The 17,723-nt window shown below is 42.0% G+C and overlaps 3 protein-coding genes across 7 annotated transcripts; all 3 read left to right on the top strand.

The window, feature by feature from the left end:
- On the top strand, positions 1-2,340 carry LOC119219080 (nuclear transport factor 2-like). Of its 3 annotated transcripts, none has more exons than XM_037473965.2 (5): positions 1-343; positions 1,079-1,199; positions 1,509-1,580; positions 1,709-1,807; positions 2,037-2,340. In XM_037473965.2, the coding sequence occupies exons 2-5, from the start codon at positions 1,095-1,097 to the stop codon at positions 2,151-2,153; spliced, it is 393 nt and encodes a 130-aa protein (XP_037329862.1). In that variant the 5' UTR covers positions 1-343; positions 1,079-1,094; the 3' UTR covers positions 2,154-2,340. The 3 variants fall into 3 exon arrangements, with proteins under 3 accessions (XP_037329862.1, XP_037329860.1, XP_037329859.1); XM_037473963.2 differs by lacking the exon at positions 1-343 and adding an exon at positions 370-507 and having other exon boundaries at positions 2,037-2,339; XM_037473962.2 differs by lacking the exon at positions 1-343 and adding an exon at positions 371-530 and having other exon boundaries at positions 2,037-2,338.
- A 125-nt stretch (positions 2,341-2,465) lies between these two features.
- Positions 2,466-6,003, top strand: rrm2b (ribonucleotide reductase M2 b). 2 transcript variants are annotated; one of them, XM_037473959.2, is made up of 9 exons: positions 2,466-2,665; positions 2,990-3,259; positions 3,348-3,464; positions 3,637-3,770; positions 3,992-4,086; positions 4,290-4,423; positions 4,893-4,997; positions 5,170-5,283; positions 5,439-6,003. In XM_037473959.2, the coding sequence occupies exons 1-9, from the start codon at positions 2,582-2,584 to the stop codon at positions 5,589-5,591; spliced, it is 1,206 nt and encodes a 401-aa protein (XP_037329856.2). In that variant the 5' UTR covers positions 2,466-2,581; the 3' UTR covers positions 5,592-6,003. The 2 variants fall into 2 exon arrangements, with proteins under 2 accessions (XP_037329856.2, XP_037329857.2); XM_037473960.2 differs by having other exon boundaries at positions 2,468-2,665; positions 3,095-3,259; positions 5,439-6,002.
- A 2,398-nt stretch (positions 6,004-8,401) lies between these two features.
- On the top strand, positions 8,402-15,907 carry mtdha (metadherin a). 2 transcript variants are annotated; one of them, XM_037473958.2, is made up of 12 exons: positions 8,402-8,797; positions 10,245-10,349; positions 10,486-10,597; positions 10,862-11,029; positions 11,164-11,214; positions 11,488-11,649; positions 12,325-12,402; positions 12,544-12,609; positions 12,775-12,902; positions 13,134-13,244; positions 13,372-13,465; positions 13,589-15,907. In XM_037473958.2, the coding sequence occupies exons 1-12, from the start codon at positions 8,474-8,476 to the stop codon at positions 13,654-13,656; spliced, it is 1,467 nt and encodes a 488-aa protein (XP_037329855.2). In that variant the 5' UTR covers positions 8,402-8,473; the 3' UTR covers positions 13,657-15,907. The 2 variants fall into 2 exon arrangements, with proteins under 2 accessions (XP_037329855.2, XP_037329854.2); XM_037473957.2 differs by having other exon boundaries at positions 8,403-8,797; positions 10,859-11,029.
- Positions 15,908-17,723: the final 1,816 nt, after the last annotated feature.

The following is a 17,723-nucleotide window of genomic DNA, read 5'->3' as shown; positions in this document are numbered from 1 at the left end:
GAGTTTTGTAACAATAACTTGCTTGTATTTGATTATTTATTTGCCAAAATATTAAGGTATATATATGTTACATTTACAGCTTTAATTTGGTAAATGTTTTTTAATGACCATTACAGACTAGTTTAAACGTCTTGAAACGTATGCTTCTGCGTATTCAGAGAAACGCAAGGACACGCAGACGCAACAGGCCCTTGCGCGCTCCTTGCGTGCCTTTTCACTCCAGGCTTTTTCCTTGAGTTCAGTTTGTCCTGCAAACAAATCCCGCCTTCATTTCTGGGACTGACGGACGAAACATCCAATCATCAGTCTCCGGGCGTTGAGCCCGTTGGAGGTGGACCAATCGGTGAGCGAAAAGCTCCTTACAAACTCACTCACGGGAAATATTTAGATCATTCTTGGCCCGTCATTGGTCGTGTAATCGACGTCATAGATTTGTCATACCTCAAGAAAGCGGGAACCCCAGCAGCCTCGTTTGGATACCTCGTCGTGTCGGCACGGATTGAAGAAGTACGCTAAAATTTACCAACACGGTAAAAAAAAGAGTTTAAGTAAAACTCCCTGACAACCAGTTGAGATAAAATGTTAAGCGTGTTGAAAAATGAATAGATGTGTGTTAACAGGTTATCCATTGTTGTGCGCTCAGGCTCGCCGTGCCAGCAGACCCTTTTTAACGAGTTTTTATTGCGACTGTCACTGTAAAATCCCAAGCTGTCTGTGTAGTACATTTAGTTTTGACGCATGTTTGGGCGGTTTTTCTAATCTTCATGAATAGCCCGATTTGACTTTGGCCACATGTTTACTTAACGTTGCGTTACACTTCGATGTGTGCTGGACAATTTATCTGGATTATAACTTGTAACATCATTTAAACATCCATTTACCAAGCTGTGATTGGTCAGTAGCTGGTGCTTTTACAAAAGTCGATCTCTTATCCTCATAAACGTCTCACGCCCCCCCACCCCGCCTTTAAAAGAGAAACCGATCCTCGAGCTTCCTTCCCTGATGTGGTGCGTCAACGCGGGTTCACTGACCAGTGAACCACCGCCTGATGCGACTTCTGCACTCTTCTCTTCTGCAGATCCAAAGCTTCACCGATGGCCGCCGAGAAAGAAATATGGCAGAAGATTGGCGAGGGCTTTGTCCAAGAATATTATAACCAGTTTGACAATACCAACAGGACAACTCTGGGTGACCTATACGTGAGTTGTTACGGTATCCCTTTAATGACCGCGTGTGGATGTACTTCAGCACTAGTGAAAACGAAATTTCATGTACTTGTTATCCATTACTGATTTATTAACAGTAACTTTGTATGCATTCAATGTAATTAAAGGACACCAGCATTATGGATCTGGTGATATGTTGTAAGTCAGGGAGCTATAGTGTATAGACCTTTCTTTTAAATGTATATCTACATTACTGTTTTCTTTTTGATCCTGTGCCACCAGTGTTTTTTGTGGGATGCGAGCTGCCACTACATTAATTTTAATTTCCTTATTGTTTCTTAGAGTGCCGATGCCTGTTTGACGTGGGAAGGTTCCAGCTTTCCTGGGAAAGCCGCCATCGCTGGCAAATTAGCTGTAAGTATCTCTTCATACTCTTTTTGTAAATATCACGCAAGTACTAAAGGTTAGTGATAACAGAAAAGGTGTATGTGTGTGTGTGTGTGTTTATTAATTTCTAATAAATGCTATTGTTTCCTATCCAGAGTTTGCCATTTAAGTCAATAAAGCACATTATCACAGAACAAGACTTTCAGCCCACGGTGGATAGTTGTATCTTCATCATGGTCTTTGGACAGTTGAAGGTAAGCTGGATCACATTTAGCACAAAGCGAGCTCTCTTTGTGTTACTGAGCCTAACATTAACATGTTGACTGGTTAGCAACTGGCTCTTTAGAAGAAGAAGCCTACATTTATTTTGATTCACTCATTTACTTAATTTAATAAACCCTGTGATGAATGCATTGTATTCTTCTTTAGCTCATACCATGATGTAGGTTATCACTGTACTAACGGATGCTGTTTCTGCAACAGGTAGATGATGATCCACCGATGGCTTTTCACCAGGTGTTTATGCTGAAGCATCATGCGTGCTCATGGGTCTGCACAAACGATGTGTTCCGGTTGGGGATACACAACATACCAGTGTAGCGATTTTATTGGTTAATAGATACTATTCTGTGGTTAAACCGTCAGTAATAAAACAAGGGATTGTATGCAGTAGTTATTTCAGGTTTACATTACATCAATAAGCAGATTAATTGTTATATAATGTCAAATTGCATTACTGTCCAATAAAAAGACTTTCAGTCTCAACTCCTGGATGTTTTTTGGTTGATTTTTGCCCATGATAAAGTCTGCGGTATGATGAGTGAGTGAAGTGAGTGACTTTCAGCACAGGGGGGAGTGATCATTTCAGGTTTTGTAACGTAGCACCGCTCGTCTCTGACCACTGGAGGCGCTGCACCTCCTCGCAGAGCCGGTGCTGCTTTAAAGGGTTTCACCAACAGATCTGCAGCTGCATTCACACATGACATGAGGCGCACCACAAGCTGGAAGGACACATTTCTCTCAACCGAATGACACCGACGGGGAACAAGACTTCACCTCGCCGAATGGATGTGGTGAATTTGGATTCGCCATCCGATAACCTTCAGGAGTCGGTACGCTAACGTTATTGTGAATTGTTTCTTACGTTAAAATAACCAGCACTCACTCACATGGAAGCCTGATCTCATTTCGAGTCTTTAAATTGTTAGAGCTGACAATGACAGATTAACTGCTTCTTATTGGCCTCGTCCGCTCTTAACGTTGCGCTAACTACAGCGTTAGCTTAGCTAACTGTCACGTAACGTTAGTTGAGATTATCAGGTTAAATTTCGTTACGCTGTTGATTGAAAGTGACGCAGTAGAAATGTCCAGAGTTATGTCTGAAATGCGACTGAACTTCTTTTCGGCATGTCCTTTTTTTTGGGATAATACAACAGTTGGTGCGCACGCGCAGTGGAAACTGTATAAAACCCACATCCGTGATGCCGTTAATGCGAGGTGAACCTACGTTAAACGTTACCTCCGGTTACGGCTCCTTGCAGAAGGACTTCAAAGACAAAGATCCAGACTGCCGGAATGGTTCGGAGAAAGAGGAGGAACCTCTGCTCCGAGAGAACCCCAGACGGTTCGTCGTCTTCCCCATCCAGTACCCCGACATCTGGAAGATGTACAAGCAGGCACAGGCCTCCTTCTGGACGGTGGAGGAGGTGGGTTCCGCTCTATTTACTGTTTACCTTGTTTCATTCGCCTGTTATCGCTAGTGAATCTTTGGGACTGCTGCTTGTTGTCTTTCAGGTTGATCTATCCAAAGACCTGCCACACTGGGACCGCATGAAGCATGAGGAGAAACACTTCATCTCCCACATCCTAGCCTTCTTCGCTGCAAGTGATGGCATCGTCAATGAGAACCTGGTGAGAGATTTCCCTCCGCTGTAGCAAATGTTGTGTAGATTGTGGTAAATGAGATGGGAAGCTTCTTAATAAACTTACCCGGAGGCCCTAATGGATTCAAATTGGGGGATTGCTTGATGGATTAGTGTGCAGGGTATAAGGTTTTATTTTGTGTTTCTGTCTCGCCTTACAGGTGCAGAGGTTCTGCCAGGAGGTTCAGATCCCCGAAGCTCGCTCTTTCTACAGCTTTCAGATCCTCATAGAGACCGTCCATTCAGAGATGTACAGCATGCTCATCAATACTTATATCAGGGATCTGAAAGAGAGGTATGTTTTTCTTCTCTCGTTGTTCAATTCCTACCTTGTGATGCTCCAAGGCAATGATTAGATGGTAGTGTCCCCCAGTGTCTTTTTTTTGTTGAGCCAATGCATAACCAAAACAAAAAGGCAAGAGTCATTCATTTTCCTAGTTAGTCAACTATATTTGTTGTGCTGGTGCTTTATGTCTATAGCTAAAGAAGGTCATTTTGTGTTGATGTGTGTTTCAGGGATTACTTATTTAACGCCATACAGACGATGCCTTGTGTGAGACGAAAAGCAGACTGGGCCCTCAAGTGGATAAATGACAGCAAATCCACATTTGGTAAGCAAGATATTAGCAACTACTAAAAACCAGCATTTGAATAAAAATAAACCAATCCCCCTGTGCCAATTAACAATGTAATGTGTACAGAAATATAACAAAGAAAACAACATTTTGATAATATTCAAATAAGAAAGCCTTCCCTAATAAGTAGCCTTACATTAGCTGTTCTTAATGGCAGTTTTGACCCTTTTTCCCCTCAGCGGAGCGAATTGTGGCTTTTGCAGCAGTGGAGGGAATCTTCTTCTCTGGCTCTTTCGCTTCGATCTATTGGCTCAAGAAGAGAGGATTAATGCCTGGCCTAACCTACTCCAACGAGCTGATTAGCAGAGATGAGGTGGGATAAATTCACACAAAAAACACATGCATACTTGAATCTGTCAGAAGGAGCAACAATTTGGACAGTATCTGTAATATATTACAGCAGCCTGCAAATCGAGGACGAGGACTTAGGGCGTTTAAGTTTTCCAAGATACCCTGCATCACATTGGATAATAAACCACACGAGTTTTGAAATGTATCACTCTTCCATAACACAGAGGTAGCTATTATGTTGGGACGACTTTGTTTAAGACACCTATGTCGGGGTTGGGATGTGCAAGTAATTTTAGGCTATTTAAACCGAGTGCATCTTCCAGTCCTTCCATTCACACTTTGCTGCTGAGAAATTGTCTGCATATTTATAGTGCTACATGGTAAGTTAGGTTAGCAAATATGGTCACAGCTTGCAAATCAACACAGTGCAGTCACTGAATGATCTCCTCTGTTTTGATATTATCTCCGACACATGTTGATGTGTTTCTTAGGGCCTGCACTGTAACTTTGCCTGCCTGCTGTACAGCCACCTGGTGAATAAGCCATCAGAGGACCGGGTGAAGGACATCATCACTAAAGCCGTTAGCATTGAGCAGGTAAGCTAACTTTGGAGGGATATGCTTTACTAGACTTCTTTTTTTTAATTAGCATATTGCTGCTTAGTTGGTTTATGCTTTACTTTGTTTGTATCAACTCTCATTGCAATACACCAGAATCTTTAAATAACCCATACCAGAACGGTTGATAAAATGTTGTTGGTTTTGGCAGGAGTTTTTAACAGAGGCCTTGCCAGTGGATCTCATAGGAATCAACTGTTGTCTGATGAAGCAGTACATTGAGTTTGTGGCTGACCGGCTGTTCGCTGACCTCGGAATAGCAAAGGTTATCTTATTTTTGTATCACTATAAAATGAAGACAAATGCTGTACACAATTTGAGAGAAGAAATTCAATTGAAAAACGAATTGTATTTTTCTTCTCTGCTGTCTGTACTACTGTGAAATTGGGGTAATCCTTTTTCATCTCCTTTCAAACAAAGGTGTACCAAGCTGAAAACCCATTTGACTTCATGGAGTCCATTTCACTGGAGGGGAAAACCAACTTCTTTGAGAAACGAGTTGGAGAGTATCAGAGATTCGGGGTGATGTCCAGCATGAAAGACTGTGAATTCACTCTGGATGCAGACTTCTGAAATGGAGAGGAACTGCTGTTTACGCTATATTTAAGCAAAGCATCTTTACAATATTTCCACGGCAAAATAAATGTTTGACAGGTTAATGCTTTTAAAAGGGATTGGGAGTCAAGTCTGGCGTAAATACCGTTGGTAATATGAATCTGAGTTAACAAACTGTTTATTCAAACTCTTCCCATGGCTGTTGGTTTACCTTGAGCTATGTAAATTACATAACTTTTAGTTTTATTTAAATATGTATATTCAGTGGTGGTGGAAAATTGCTGTTCCATTATTGTATATGGAAACATGTTCTTTATACAAATGTGTATTCTACCAAAGCTAAAACCTTCAGGATTACCACTTTAAACATAAGTTACAATATATTTGATGAAGTCTGTAGTTCTGGACGCTGGCCCAGGAGGAGTTTTTCTCATCTTGTATGTACATTAAAATGTTTTTATCGTTATTAAATCGCCTCTGTTGTGAATTATCTATTATCTATCTACTAGATAAAAATAAAACTACTAGATAAAAATAAAAATAATATAAAGGAGACATGGAAGATCTTAAATTCAATTATAAGAAATCAATCGACCAGCTCTGGATTGCCAGAAGAAATTCTAGATAATGATAAGATTATTAATGACAAAAAGGAGATGGTAGAAGGCTTCAATAAATTCTTTGTAAATGTGGGCCCTAAACTAGAAGAGCAGATAAACCTTCCGCAAGGGGGGTGTGTAGCGCATTATTTGGGCAAGAGGAACCCAGATACTATCTTTCTGAAGGACACCGATAAAAATGAAATTATTGCCATAGTTAATAAATTAAAAAAAAAAACATCAAGAGACTGGAATGGTATTGATATGACAATAGTAAAAGAGGTTATTATTAATATAGCAGATCCCCTAGCACATATTTGTAATGTTTCACTTCAAACGGGCTTCTTTCCAACCAAAATGAAAACTGCTAAGGTAATTCCGATTTTCAAAGAAGGTGAAAAAAACCTTTACAATAACTACAGACCAGTCTCCCTGCTTTCCCAGTTTTCCAAAATTTTGGAAAAAATATTTGCTACAAGGATGGACAGTTTCATAGATAAACATGGATTACTCATAGATAGTCAATATGGTTTTAGGCCAAACCGATCAACATCGTTGGCACTCATGGACTTGGTAGAAGAAATGACAAGCACAATAGATAACAAAAAGATGGCAATAGGGGTCTTCATAGACCTGAAGAAGGCATTTGACACAATAAACCATGATATACTGCTACACAAACTGGAAAGCTATGGGATCAGAGGGGTTGGACTAAATTGGGTACAAAGTTACATAGGACAAAGAAAACAGTTTGTACAGATAGGGGATAAGAAGTCCACCTTAAGAAATATTACCTGTGGTGTGCCGCAAGGATCAATACTGGGTCCAAAACTATTTATTATTTATATAAATGACATAAGTAATGCATCCAGGATCCTGAAAAATGTTATTTTTGCAGATGACACAAATGTATTCTGTGAAGGAGGGAACCTCGAACAGTTGTTGGAGGCGGTCTCGACTGAGTTAACCAAGTTGAAATTGTGGTTTGATATAAATAGATTATCACTTAATGTAAAGAAAACCAAATTTATGGTCTTTGGTAAAAGTAACACACAAGCAAACACACACATTGAACTAAAGATCGATAATATAAAAATCGAAAGGGTGTTTGAATACTCCTTTCTAGGTGTAATGATAGACCACAAGCTTAGCTGGAGGCCACAGGTCACTCGTGTACACTCAAAATTGGCACGATGTGTAGGGATACTAGTCAGAGTCAGACATATATTGAATATACAATCACTGCATACACTGTACTGTACACTGTTTGCCCCCTATTTGAGTTACTGTGTGGAAGTGTGGGGTAATACCTACAAAAGCACCCTACAGGCAATATGCACAATTCAAAAAAAAGCAATACGGATAGTTAATAAGGTGGGGTACTATGAACACACAAACACATTATTTCTGAAATTAAATATATTAAAATTTATGGACTTAAAGGATTTTAAAACGTTACAGATTGTATTTAAAGCAACAAACAGCCTACTCTCAGGAAACCTTCAAAGTTTGTTTAGCGACAGACTAGGAGACTATAATTTAAGAGGGAGACTGAAACTGAGGCAACCAAAGGTGCACTCTACACTCAAAAGCAGGTGCATATCGGTCTGTGGGGTGAAGTTGTGGAACAACTTACCAGATAAGATCAGAGATTGTAAACATATTGCACAGTTCAAAAAACATCTTAAATTATACACATTAGCCAAATATGAGACCTGTGAAAATATTCAGTGACGGAAATTTAAATTGTTTTTATTTGTGAGTGTGAGTATGCGTGCGTGTGTGAGGGTGAGAGAGTGTGTGTGAGAGAGTGTGTGTATGTATGTATGTATGATATTAATCTCCAAATATATACAAATTGAGAATATGGATAAGATAGGGGTGGGTATCTATAAGCTTTTGCTTCTCTCTACTCCTTTTCTTGAACAAAAGGTGACTTTTCTAATTTTGTGGTCTATGTCTATGTTGATTTTTAAATAAATTTAAATATTATTATTTTATTTTTTTAAATGTCTACATGTTCAAGAAATAAAATGCTTCAAATCAAAATTACCCGATCATGCATTCGTCAGACGGCGAAAAACCAATTCACCTTTACTATCAAATGTGTGGGACTCGTCAGTCACATACGCGCTTTGATTACACGCTTTGGGTCTGGTTCAGTCCCCCCCGAAACGATGTGAGATGAAGGTCCAGGCGGTAAGATCGAGTCGGTGGTTCGCCGTCAGATGCGATTAGCCACTCCTCCGCCGGCCCGCACACGCTAACAGTTAGCTGGCGCTACCCGCGATCCGCACAAAGATGACTCGGGACTTGAGAGGCGTCGCGCTGGAAAAAGCCGAACTGCTTTCCGGCCATTTGAAGGGGCTCCTTTCATCGGGTCAACGGTATGTCCGCGATCAGCTCGGGGTGGATTTGGGTCTGAACCCTGACGCGTACCCGACGTGGGTCATCCTGTCCACGGCCGCGGTCGGTCTGCTGCTGCTGCTGCGTCTGTCCTGGGCCGCCGTCGTCGGGAAAAAGCGGGGATCCCCGGACCCCCGAAGCACCGGGGAGCCCGGGAAGGCCCAGACGGCCAAACCGGAGGAACAAAGGAAGAAGAACAAAAAGAAACCGCTCGAGAAGGTAACGTGAGCGGTGTTTGACGAGTTGCTGAATCACGACCCATCAAAACAAGTGGGATCTGCTCATCTGGGCTTTAACGCTTAGCGGACCTGTTTGTTCATTTACCATCAAGCGAATAGCGTGCACACTGTTTACTATTGTTATTTAATCCCCCCCCCCCTCTACAAAAAAAGTTTAATTTAATGTCAGGTGGCCAACTTTGCAGCCACGTACGCCGTTAGCTTGACGTTAGCGTGAAGCGCTGCAGACGTGAAGCGCTGTCTGTTTAAACAGCGAGAAGCTCATCCTATCTCGGGTCATGTGACTTATCAAAAATGTATAAGTTAACGTAAAGGCAAACGTACAAGATGATTGATGGCCTCTTCCTGAGAATTGACTAGATGCTATCGGGCTAATGGTCACGTTAACCGAATGACAAGTCATTTAGCTGATGACGGTTTATGCTAGCGAGATGAAACGTCATCGTTAGGCCGACACCTGAAGAACAGCGTGCAGCTTCTGCGTGGCCGTTTCTCAATATGCGTTCTTGTGTGGACTTTTGTTCTCGTGGACTCGTGAAACGTCATCAGTCGCAGCCCGAATACTGTTCCAATTCTCAAGTCCGCATCTGGCCGAGAACGGTCATAATACCCGGATGTGGCTCGCCCCGCCCATTTTACCGGGCATGCATCGAAGCAGGCTCGTCTGTTCTTGTGAGAGACATATATCCCAGAATGCATTTCACCTCAGCAACAGGCAACAACGACAGAGGAAAATAAACACAACTTTATGTCGAAGTTTATAAATACTACTTTTTTTAAGTAACGTAATGTAATTTTCTGACTGAATAGTAAAATGTTTAAGTCAAAAACTAAAATAAAAACGTATTAGCAAGACCAGCTGACGTGGTGACGTCATCAAGTCAGCTGCTGTTCCAACTGCGGAAATGACCGTTCTCCGTTCTCCCGAACCTGCGAGTCAGGACTCCCGAGTCTGTCTCCCGAGTCTATTCTCGCGGGAACGCGAGTCCGTTCTCGCCGTCTTAGGTATTGAGAAACGGCCCGTGTCTGATGCGTGAACTGTAGCCCACTGACACGTGATCACAGCCCACGGGCACGGTTTGTCGAGCTGTTACCCACTCGGTACGGATGAGCCACCCGCTAGCTATTAAAACCACTAACCAAACTGTCGCACTTACGTTGTACTTATAATGGCTCTTATCTATAGCTATAAGTTGTAAATCGGCTTATTTGATAAAATCCGCCAGGTGACTGCCGTCAGGTGTAACCACGTGTAGGCCCAAATGTGTCCTGTGTAGTTCCACTATTATAAGTAGATGATTCCTTTAACAGCTTGAATGGGTTTAAGAAAGGGTACACCATGAATTAAGAATTTAGAAAGGTTTTCATTTAATTTTTTTCAGAGTAAACTAACTCAATCGATCATCCACATGTTTCTCTCCCCCCAGAACACTCAATCCAATGGACAACCAGTGGCTGCTGCCCAAGAGCCAGTTAAAGTGAAAGCGACCGATGTGGTTCCCAAACCAGCCCCACAGATCAAAACTGAGAAGGTGTGTTTGAACAGATCCTCACAACAAGTGTATCAGAGCTTCAGAGGTCTAAACTAAAAATGTCAAATACAGATTTTTTTAATGCATTTATTTTTTTGCAACCCCACACCTGCTTTTCAATATAACAAAATAACAGGTGCATGAGGTACAGGCCCCAGAGCAGGTGAAAAAGAACAAGAAGAAAACCAAGACGATTGTGAAACCAGTCCAGCATGTTTCACCAAATGACGGGAAGGAAACTGACGATGGTGAGATTCAACTGTTAAAAGGGAAATTACTACAAAGTTTCATTTTTAACTGTTTTACCACCTACACTGCTCTCCTGTTTAAAGTAATTGCAATCTTCTTGGCTTCTTCAGCTGTGGTTCTCCCCACTTGCTACGGTTAACATTCAGTTTTCCAGCCTTTTAGTCGTTTCATCAATAATGACTCAAAAGACTTCTTTTAACAGTGTTGTGCACATGGCAAGTCCCGTGGCGATCTAATGTTGTTGTTGTTGTTCTGTCTAGCAGGTGATTGGGAGACCAAAGTCAGTAACCGAGAGAAGAAGCAGCAGCGCAGGAAGGACAAGGGCCCCGAGGACTCTGGGAGCCCAGGAAGCGTGACGGCTCCTAAGGGCAATGCAGAGACACCGGTGGCCTCGGCACACGTCAACACCAAGAAGAACAGAGGAAACCCCGGTATTCATCAATGGGATGAACATCTATTGAGCATCCAGTGTTGTCAGGGCTACACTGCTCACTTCACTCATGCTTCACCAAGAGTAATCTTGTACTCGTACTCACGCATATTACTGTCCCGCGCTTGTTTTCAGAGTCCCTGCAGTCAAGAAGCGCTGGGAAGAGTGAGACGGCAAGCAGAGCTGGTAACGACAAACACAAGCCATTATTTTCTGTGACTGAGATGGAGAAACTACTTAACAGCTTCTTCATCTTTCTTTTCTTTTCTATAAATTTCCGAGTCAAACCTTTTCTAATATTAAGATGAGATGTCTGATATACTTGAAGCTTTGTACCTGGTTTTGTTAACCGAACAAGCATAGATACAATGGTTTTAAAATGACTTAAATTCTAATTTTTTTTTTTAAAGAAAGGTTTCAGTTTAACTCCCTAATTTCCCCCCATGTGTAACTCCACAGTGTCTTCTGCCCGGAGAGAGGAGCCTTCGGTCAATGGTGGCGGTTGGACTGATGTGTCACGTCAGACGGGCTCTGTGGAGGGAACCAAGTGGAGCGGCGTCCCCCCTGCTGCACAATATAGGCCCCCACCGAAGCCCCAGTCCTGGGGACAGGAGACACAAGGTACTACCTCAGCCACAATCAACCTTTACCACAGAGCAATAAAAGTATTGAGAGTGCAGTATAACACGACAGAGTCTACACATTGAACCGGGGGAGTGAAACTTCCTGCAACTATTGAAATAGTGACCAGATGTTTCATCCTATAAAACGCTTTGTGTCCTTCGTCTCATTTTCACGACCGGCCACAGAAACAATTAAACACCACCACCAGTTGGACTGCTACCATTTATAGAAAGGAAGAACCCAAACATGATTGAATTTCACTGAAGTAATACTAATTCCAAAAGCATTGCCATCTGCTGGCCAGGTATTATAACATTCTTACAGTATTGTAAGGAAAAAAGGAAACGTTTGTAAAAGAGCCATGTTATAAAATCGATGAAACTCTTAATTAAAATCCACTCCTGGCTCAATAAAAAAAGAAATCACCTCATGTATTACTTTTTGGTGAGGTGATTCGCTCTAATCAGCAAAGCATTGCAGCCAGCTGTCATATGAAAGCATAGTGGAAACGGAATAATCTGATACTTTAGTTGAGTGACTGATGGCACACAGTGGTTCTCTCCATGGACTCTTGAGTTTAGAGAGCCGTAGGATGAATATTTCATTCTTAATAAATCGGAGCCCCATTTGTCTCTAATCGGTACGTGTGTTTCTGCGTGTTCTCCCCTGCAGCGTGGAGTGGCATCGATGGCCGAAAAAAGGCCGATATCAACCCCGGGGCCTTCTCCATGCTGGGACTAAACACCACAGGTTGGTGACGTGATTAACAGACAGCTTCAACACCAGACTCTACTTCCAGGATGTAGAATATGACGACGTGTGATGCAGCTTTTGTAAAAGCTCCTAAAATGCCTTTTTTTTCCTTCTATCTGTCCAACTTTCTCCTTTTAGAAACAACATCAAATCCAATGGAGTGGGCGAAGCGCCCCGATGTTGATGATGAATGGTCTGGATACAGTGAGTATTTTACCAAGCAGTGCGACACAACGCCAGTTTCTACATAACCGCAGATTATAAAAAGAAAAGTAAAACGTTTCTGTTGCTTTGGTGAGATTAAGTGTAGACTTGAAATGCATGTGCTGAAGTGTTCATCAAGCCTTTTGAATCTGTGAATGATATCAGATGGGAAGGCAGCAGCGGACCCCAGCTGTGACTGGAATGCCCCAGAAGAGCACTGGGGAAACTATGAAGAGCCGCCTGTGTTGGTGACAGCAGCGCCTCTGCTGAAGGACCAGCCTGTTCCCAACAAGGTATTTCACTCACCCACATTCCTCATCGGCTAGACTTTTCTAAATTAACCATTTCCATGGCCTAAAAGTCACTGTATCATTAAATTAGGCGTCTAAGATTTTAGAAATGATTGCCTCGCTTTCCATTTTCTAACAAAATGCCTTGGGTCCGCTTTGGGGATTCTTGTAATCTTGTCATCTTCTTTCTACCACTTGCAACGTTACCAGAAGGTGTCTGCTGTTTTGTGGCAGGTATCGGAGGATGAGAAGGACGTTGAGGATCCTTCCGGTGGAGGAGACAAGTCCAAGAAGAAGAGGAAAAAGAAGCAGAAAACAGAAGAGGACGCCGCATCGGAGGTTCAGGCAAGTAAAAGATTCATATCTTGTAGTAAACTATATAACTGTTTCATTTCATTCTATAGAATTGTACATATTGAAATAAAAAGTAGGCATGATTTCTTTTTTTGTAATGTCATTGCTTTGATTGCAGACGGTGAGCATGGTGCCTCCAGTCAAAGCCAAACCCCAAGAACCTCCTGTCCCGGCCACTAAAAAGCCGAACCCCAGCAGATCCCCGTCTCAGAGTAGGTAGCTCAGGCGCTGAGCTCATATTCACTCAGAGGGAGGGTGTGGAGGCACAATGGGGATATGTAGGTTCCATCAGTACAGCAGTGATACTATGGTTTCCTTTTTGTCTCTCCTTGCAGAGAAGTCCGAGCCGGCTGTGGAGCCCCCGAAGCCCTCCCAGAAGAAAAAGGTCCGGAGGGAAACATGAAGTCACACAGGTCCATATGAAGCATATGCAAATGATTGTAAGACGTGTCACATGCAATAATTACCAGGTACAGAGTTCCTTTCTGAGATACATTAACAGTTCTTTAGTTTCCGAAACAAAAATAATCAAAGCAGTGGATTATTACCTGCTTGGCTAAATACAGTGATGAATGGTGGTCCTGTGGACCCAAATCTTAACTAATTTGCACTATTTTGAATCAGAGTTCCTGGGGGAGGCGGACTTGCAGTCAAAGTACATGTTTGTGTAATTAATGTGTCTGGCATCAAAAGTGTTTTATTTGTTTTTTCCCGTCCACAAGTGTACATTTATAATTTTTTGCCCTTATAATTTTTTTTTAAATCACAATTTACAAGAAAATGAAAAGTTTTGCTCCCCAGTATATTGCACTTTCTTTTGCTTTGCATCTGCACCGCTATCAAGAGTCTGGGAGCGAACTGCATGTGAAGGGCTGGTCTCAGATCAGCATACGTTCTGATACGTTTTTAAAGAAGTGAAAAAATGAAAACTGGCGCCCATATGTTCATTGGGAGAGTTGGAGTTGTAATTATCCTTCCTTTTCGTTCAGGCCACGAGGTAAAAAAAAAAAAACCCTGTAGAGAAAATACAATGTAGAAATGAAGGCCATTTAGAAGACTAAATGTCTCAATGTTTTCCCCAATTCTGAGTCAATTAGGTTTGCTGACATGACAAAACCCTGACTATAAACCTTCATGTGACTTCCAGGACAAAGTTTTAATTTCCTGAAGACTGCTGTATTGTTTTTATTTTAGAAGATTTTTTTTTAAATTTTTTGTTATACCTAATCAAAGTGTCCCCACAAGGAGCCTGTGATACAAACCTCATGTGAGTGTTAAAATAGGTATGTCTTTGAAGTAATACCTCCACAAAATATATCTTTGCAGTACAAACACTCACTTCCTGAAGGCTTTGTTTTCTAAAACCTCCTTTTATGAAGAATGGCAGTTGTTATCAGGTAACTGGCCATTGAAACCTAAATCCACAACCATCCCTGCAGCGTAATCCACCTCTTCACTCTCCAGCTGTGTTTTTCTGTTGCAATTATTCAATGTTTTGACACAATATGGCTAAATACACCACTGTCTGAGCTTCAGAGCAGCAAGACACTACACCGGGGAATTTAGAGAGATCTTTTTTTTAACTCTAACAATTGGGAATCAACTGATAGCTGAAAAGTACCTAATTCATCGGTTATGGATTCTTCAAAGACGACACTTCATCTAGAATTTGCAGTGGCTCATATGAACCACCAGGAGGTGCTGTAATGTGGAGGAAAGGACCGGGCGGGGCTATCACATAGAGCAGTATTGTCCCCTGTCCCCCATGTGTCTTGTCTTTATCTGACCAGACTATTTTGGTCTTATAGAGACTAAACAGTCCCAGTTTTTTTTCTTCCAGTTATTTGCCAGAAAAAGCCATGCCATATGTACAGCGGGCTTTTCCCTTGTGATTGCACTGTGCTAAAGGCTGTACCGAGTTGATGTTGAGCACTGTTTTTTACTAACTGTTTTGCAGAATGTGAAATGTTTAATTTTGGTTGTTTTATTGGGACATTCAGGATTTATGATGGGGTGATTTTGGTTTTGTACTTGGGGAAGCTTAATTCCACATCTAGGTTGGTTTTAAACAAGACACATTAAGAATAAACATTAAAGGAATTTAATTCCGTTGCCTTAACCTAATGTATGGAATATGCATTGGCATCCTTTTTTCTTTTCTTTTTTTAAAGTTTCCAACCAATTGCAAGTTTTGATGTCAGAAAGTTATTTAATCTTGCATGACTTTGATATTCGTACTTGTGTACATAACATGAAAGATCTCCTGCTTTTAACTGTTTGTACGAGGTTCTGGAGTGCCACTCAGTGTGTATACTGTGTTCGAATTTTTTTTTTTTTAATGAGACCAAATGCAGCTTTTCTCTTGGCACCCAATTGCGTGGACATTATTGTGAGTCTGTTGTTGGAGGTCTAAGAGCTTTGGTGCACCGCGGTGTTGCTGCTGGTGATGCGGAGCTGATGGAACGTCATTATACGTCGCTGTGGCTTCGGGTGCGCTTTTCTGTTTAATTTCTACTGATCTTTCAAATTGATTCAATGTATTTATATACTTGTGACTAGGACGCGGTTATCTGAATGATTTTGTTTATTGAGATACAAAGGATATTTCTGTTTCTTTGGTAAAAAAAATAAATAAACGAGAATTGCTTGATATCCATTTGTTTGCCTTTTTTTGCTTGAAGCTTAAAAGGAACATTTTTATTATGGGAGAGTTTCAATGTAAAATGTCCTCTCAAAACTAATCTGTGATTAATACAATGAGTATCCACTAGGTCACGGAGCAGATCTGTGCCAGTATTCCCCGGTCGCCGTGACCCTCCTGAGGAGAAAGCGTTTAATGAGGTGAGGCAGTCGTATATACGCTCGCACAGCCTGACCTCCCTCATCTCATCACCCTCCCTCTCACCAGCCTGCTCATTTAGGACTTACCTGTTTTTAAAAAATCGTGCTCAATCTTTGGCTCACTGCGTTCACCTTCACTTCAGAGAGATATGTTGCCGTTTTATCCTTCTTCCCGGAGGATTGTCCTGTTTGTCCCGTGTGTGTGTGTGTGTGTGTGTGTTCATAGTGAAGGTCACTTTGTAATGTGACTCTCACCATGTCGGCAACCCAAGGGGCTCCCACACAGGTCAGTAGAAAGTGGGGACGTTATAGCGCCGAACCAACAGAGTTCACAAAAACACCGGCTTTGGCTTCATATCAATCTGCAGGTTTGTTGAGAAAAAAGACCATGAGGCTTTGTATTTCGGGTCATTGTCGGAGCTCTCTTCAAGCGGGTATGAACACATTTGTTAAACATTCTTTTGAAGTTATTTAAATGGAAGATGTTAAATCTGGAAACATCTTCCATCAGTCTGCCACGTCCTCGTCAGATTGCATTCCAGCATTTAAAGAGGTGGCAGACCGGTCAGTATTAAGTCATGGCAGGAGAGGAAAATCCCCTTATGTGACGATGATGCCGTCCACCCACCAGAGCTTAGAGCTGTTGTCACCGGCCCATCTGTCGGGCTTGATCCAGGACGTTGGCACAGACGGAGACAAACGGACATGTTTCTTGTTCTAACAGTTGCTGTGCAGTAAAACTCATCAATCGTCAGTCATTCTATCTATACTTTGTTGCTCAAACAGAGAAGAGAAATGCTATTGTGACATCTGAGTAGGTCTCAATGTGAATCTAGAATAGATGGAGCATAATTAACATGACACTAATTGGGTTGCCTTATTTCAGGAGGATGTCAAGTGCCTCATGCAAAGTGTAACTGCTGCATTGGAGCACAGCAGGTTTAACAGGCTGGGGGGGGGGGGGGCTTGGGGCTAAATCAAGCTCTATTTCACTTGGTCAAGGTCCATGATACAGGGCTTCTTCCTCTGGCTAAATTAAGAGCTGTGTTTAAGTTCCATAGTTCCACACATCAAATGCCTTTTAAACTTCATTACTAATCACAATGGCAGGTCATGTTTTCAGGGCATCATTAAGGCGATGACTGGGATTTTGTGTGGACTTATTATTCTTGTTGATGGTATCGAGTTCCACCCCGAATACCATATGTGAGCAATTCCATCCTGCCACACTTCAAAATGTAACTAAAGGATTTAAAGAACATCACGTCTCTCATCTTCTACTAGATCCCTATAAACAATGGTGAGTTATTGAAATGACACTGACTTAGATTGAATGTACAGAAGTCACCTCCCACCATCAAACTACCCCAGTAATAACATTGTGAGTGTTAGAAGGGTCGATGGACATTTTAGGGACCACTGAAAGTCTCCTAGTTCAAAATCAGACACTGACAAAAAAGACGCGGAGGCTTTGAATGAAAAGCCCCACGTAAGAGCTGCACTGAATACGTTGTGTGATTATAAAGCGTTTGGCATCCCTCCATCCCTCGGATCACCCCCCCCCCCCCCCCCTCTTCCCCCTCCCTCTCCCCCCTCCTCCTCCAGAGGCAGATTAAGGGCTCTCTGTGG

The sequence above is a fragment of the Pungitius pungitius genome, chromosome 17 (assembly GCF_949316345.1).
Source record: "Pungitius pungitius chromosome 17, fPunPun2.1, whole genome shotgun sequence".
In the NCBI taxonomy this organism is placed as follows: domain Eukaryota; kingdom Metazoa; phylum Chordata; class Actinopteri; order Perciformes; family Gasterosteidae; genus Pungitius; species Pungitius pungitius.
This window is presented reverse-complemented; position numbering and strand designations above follow the sequence as displayed.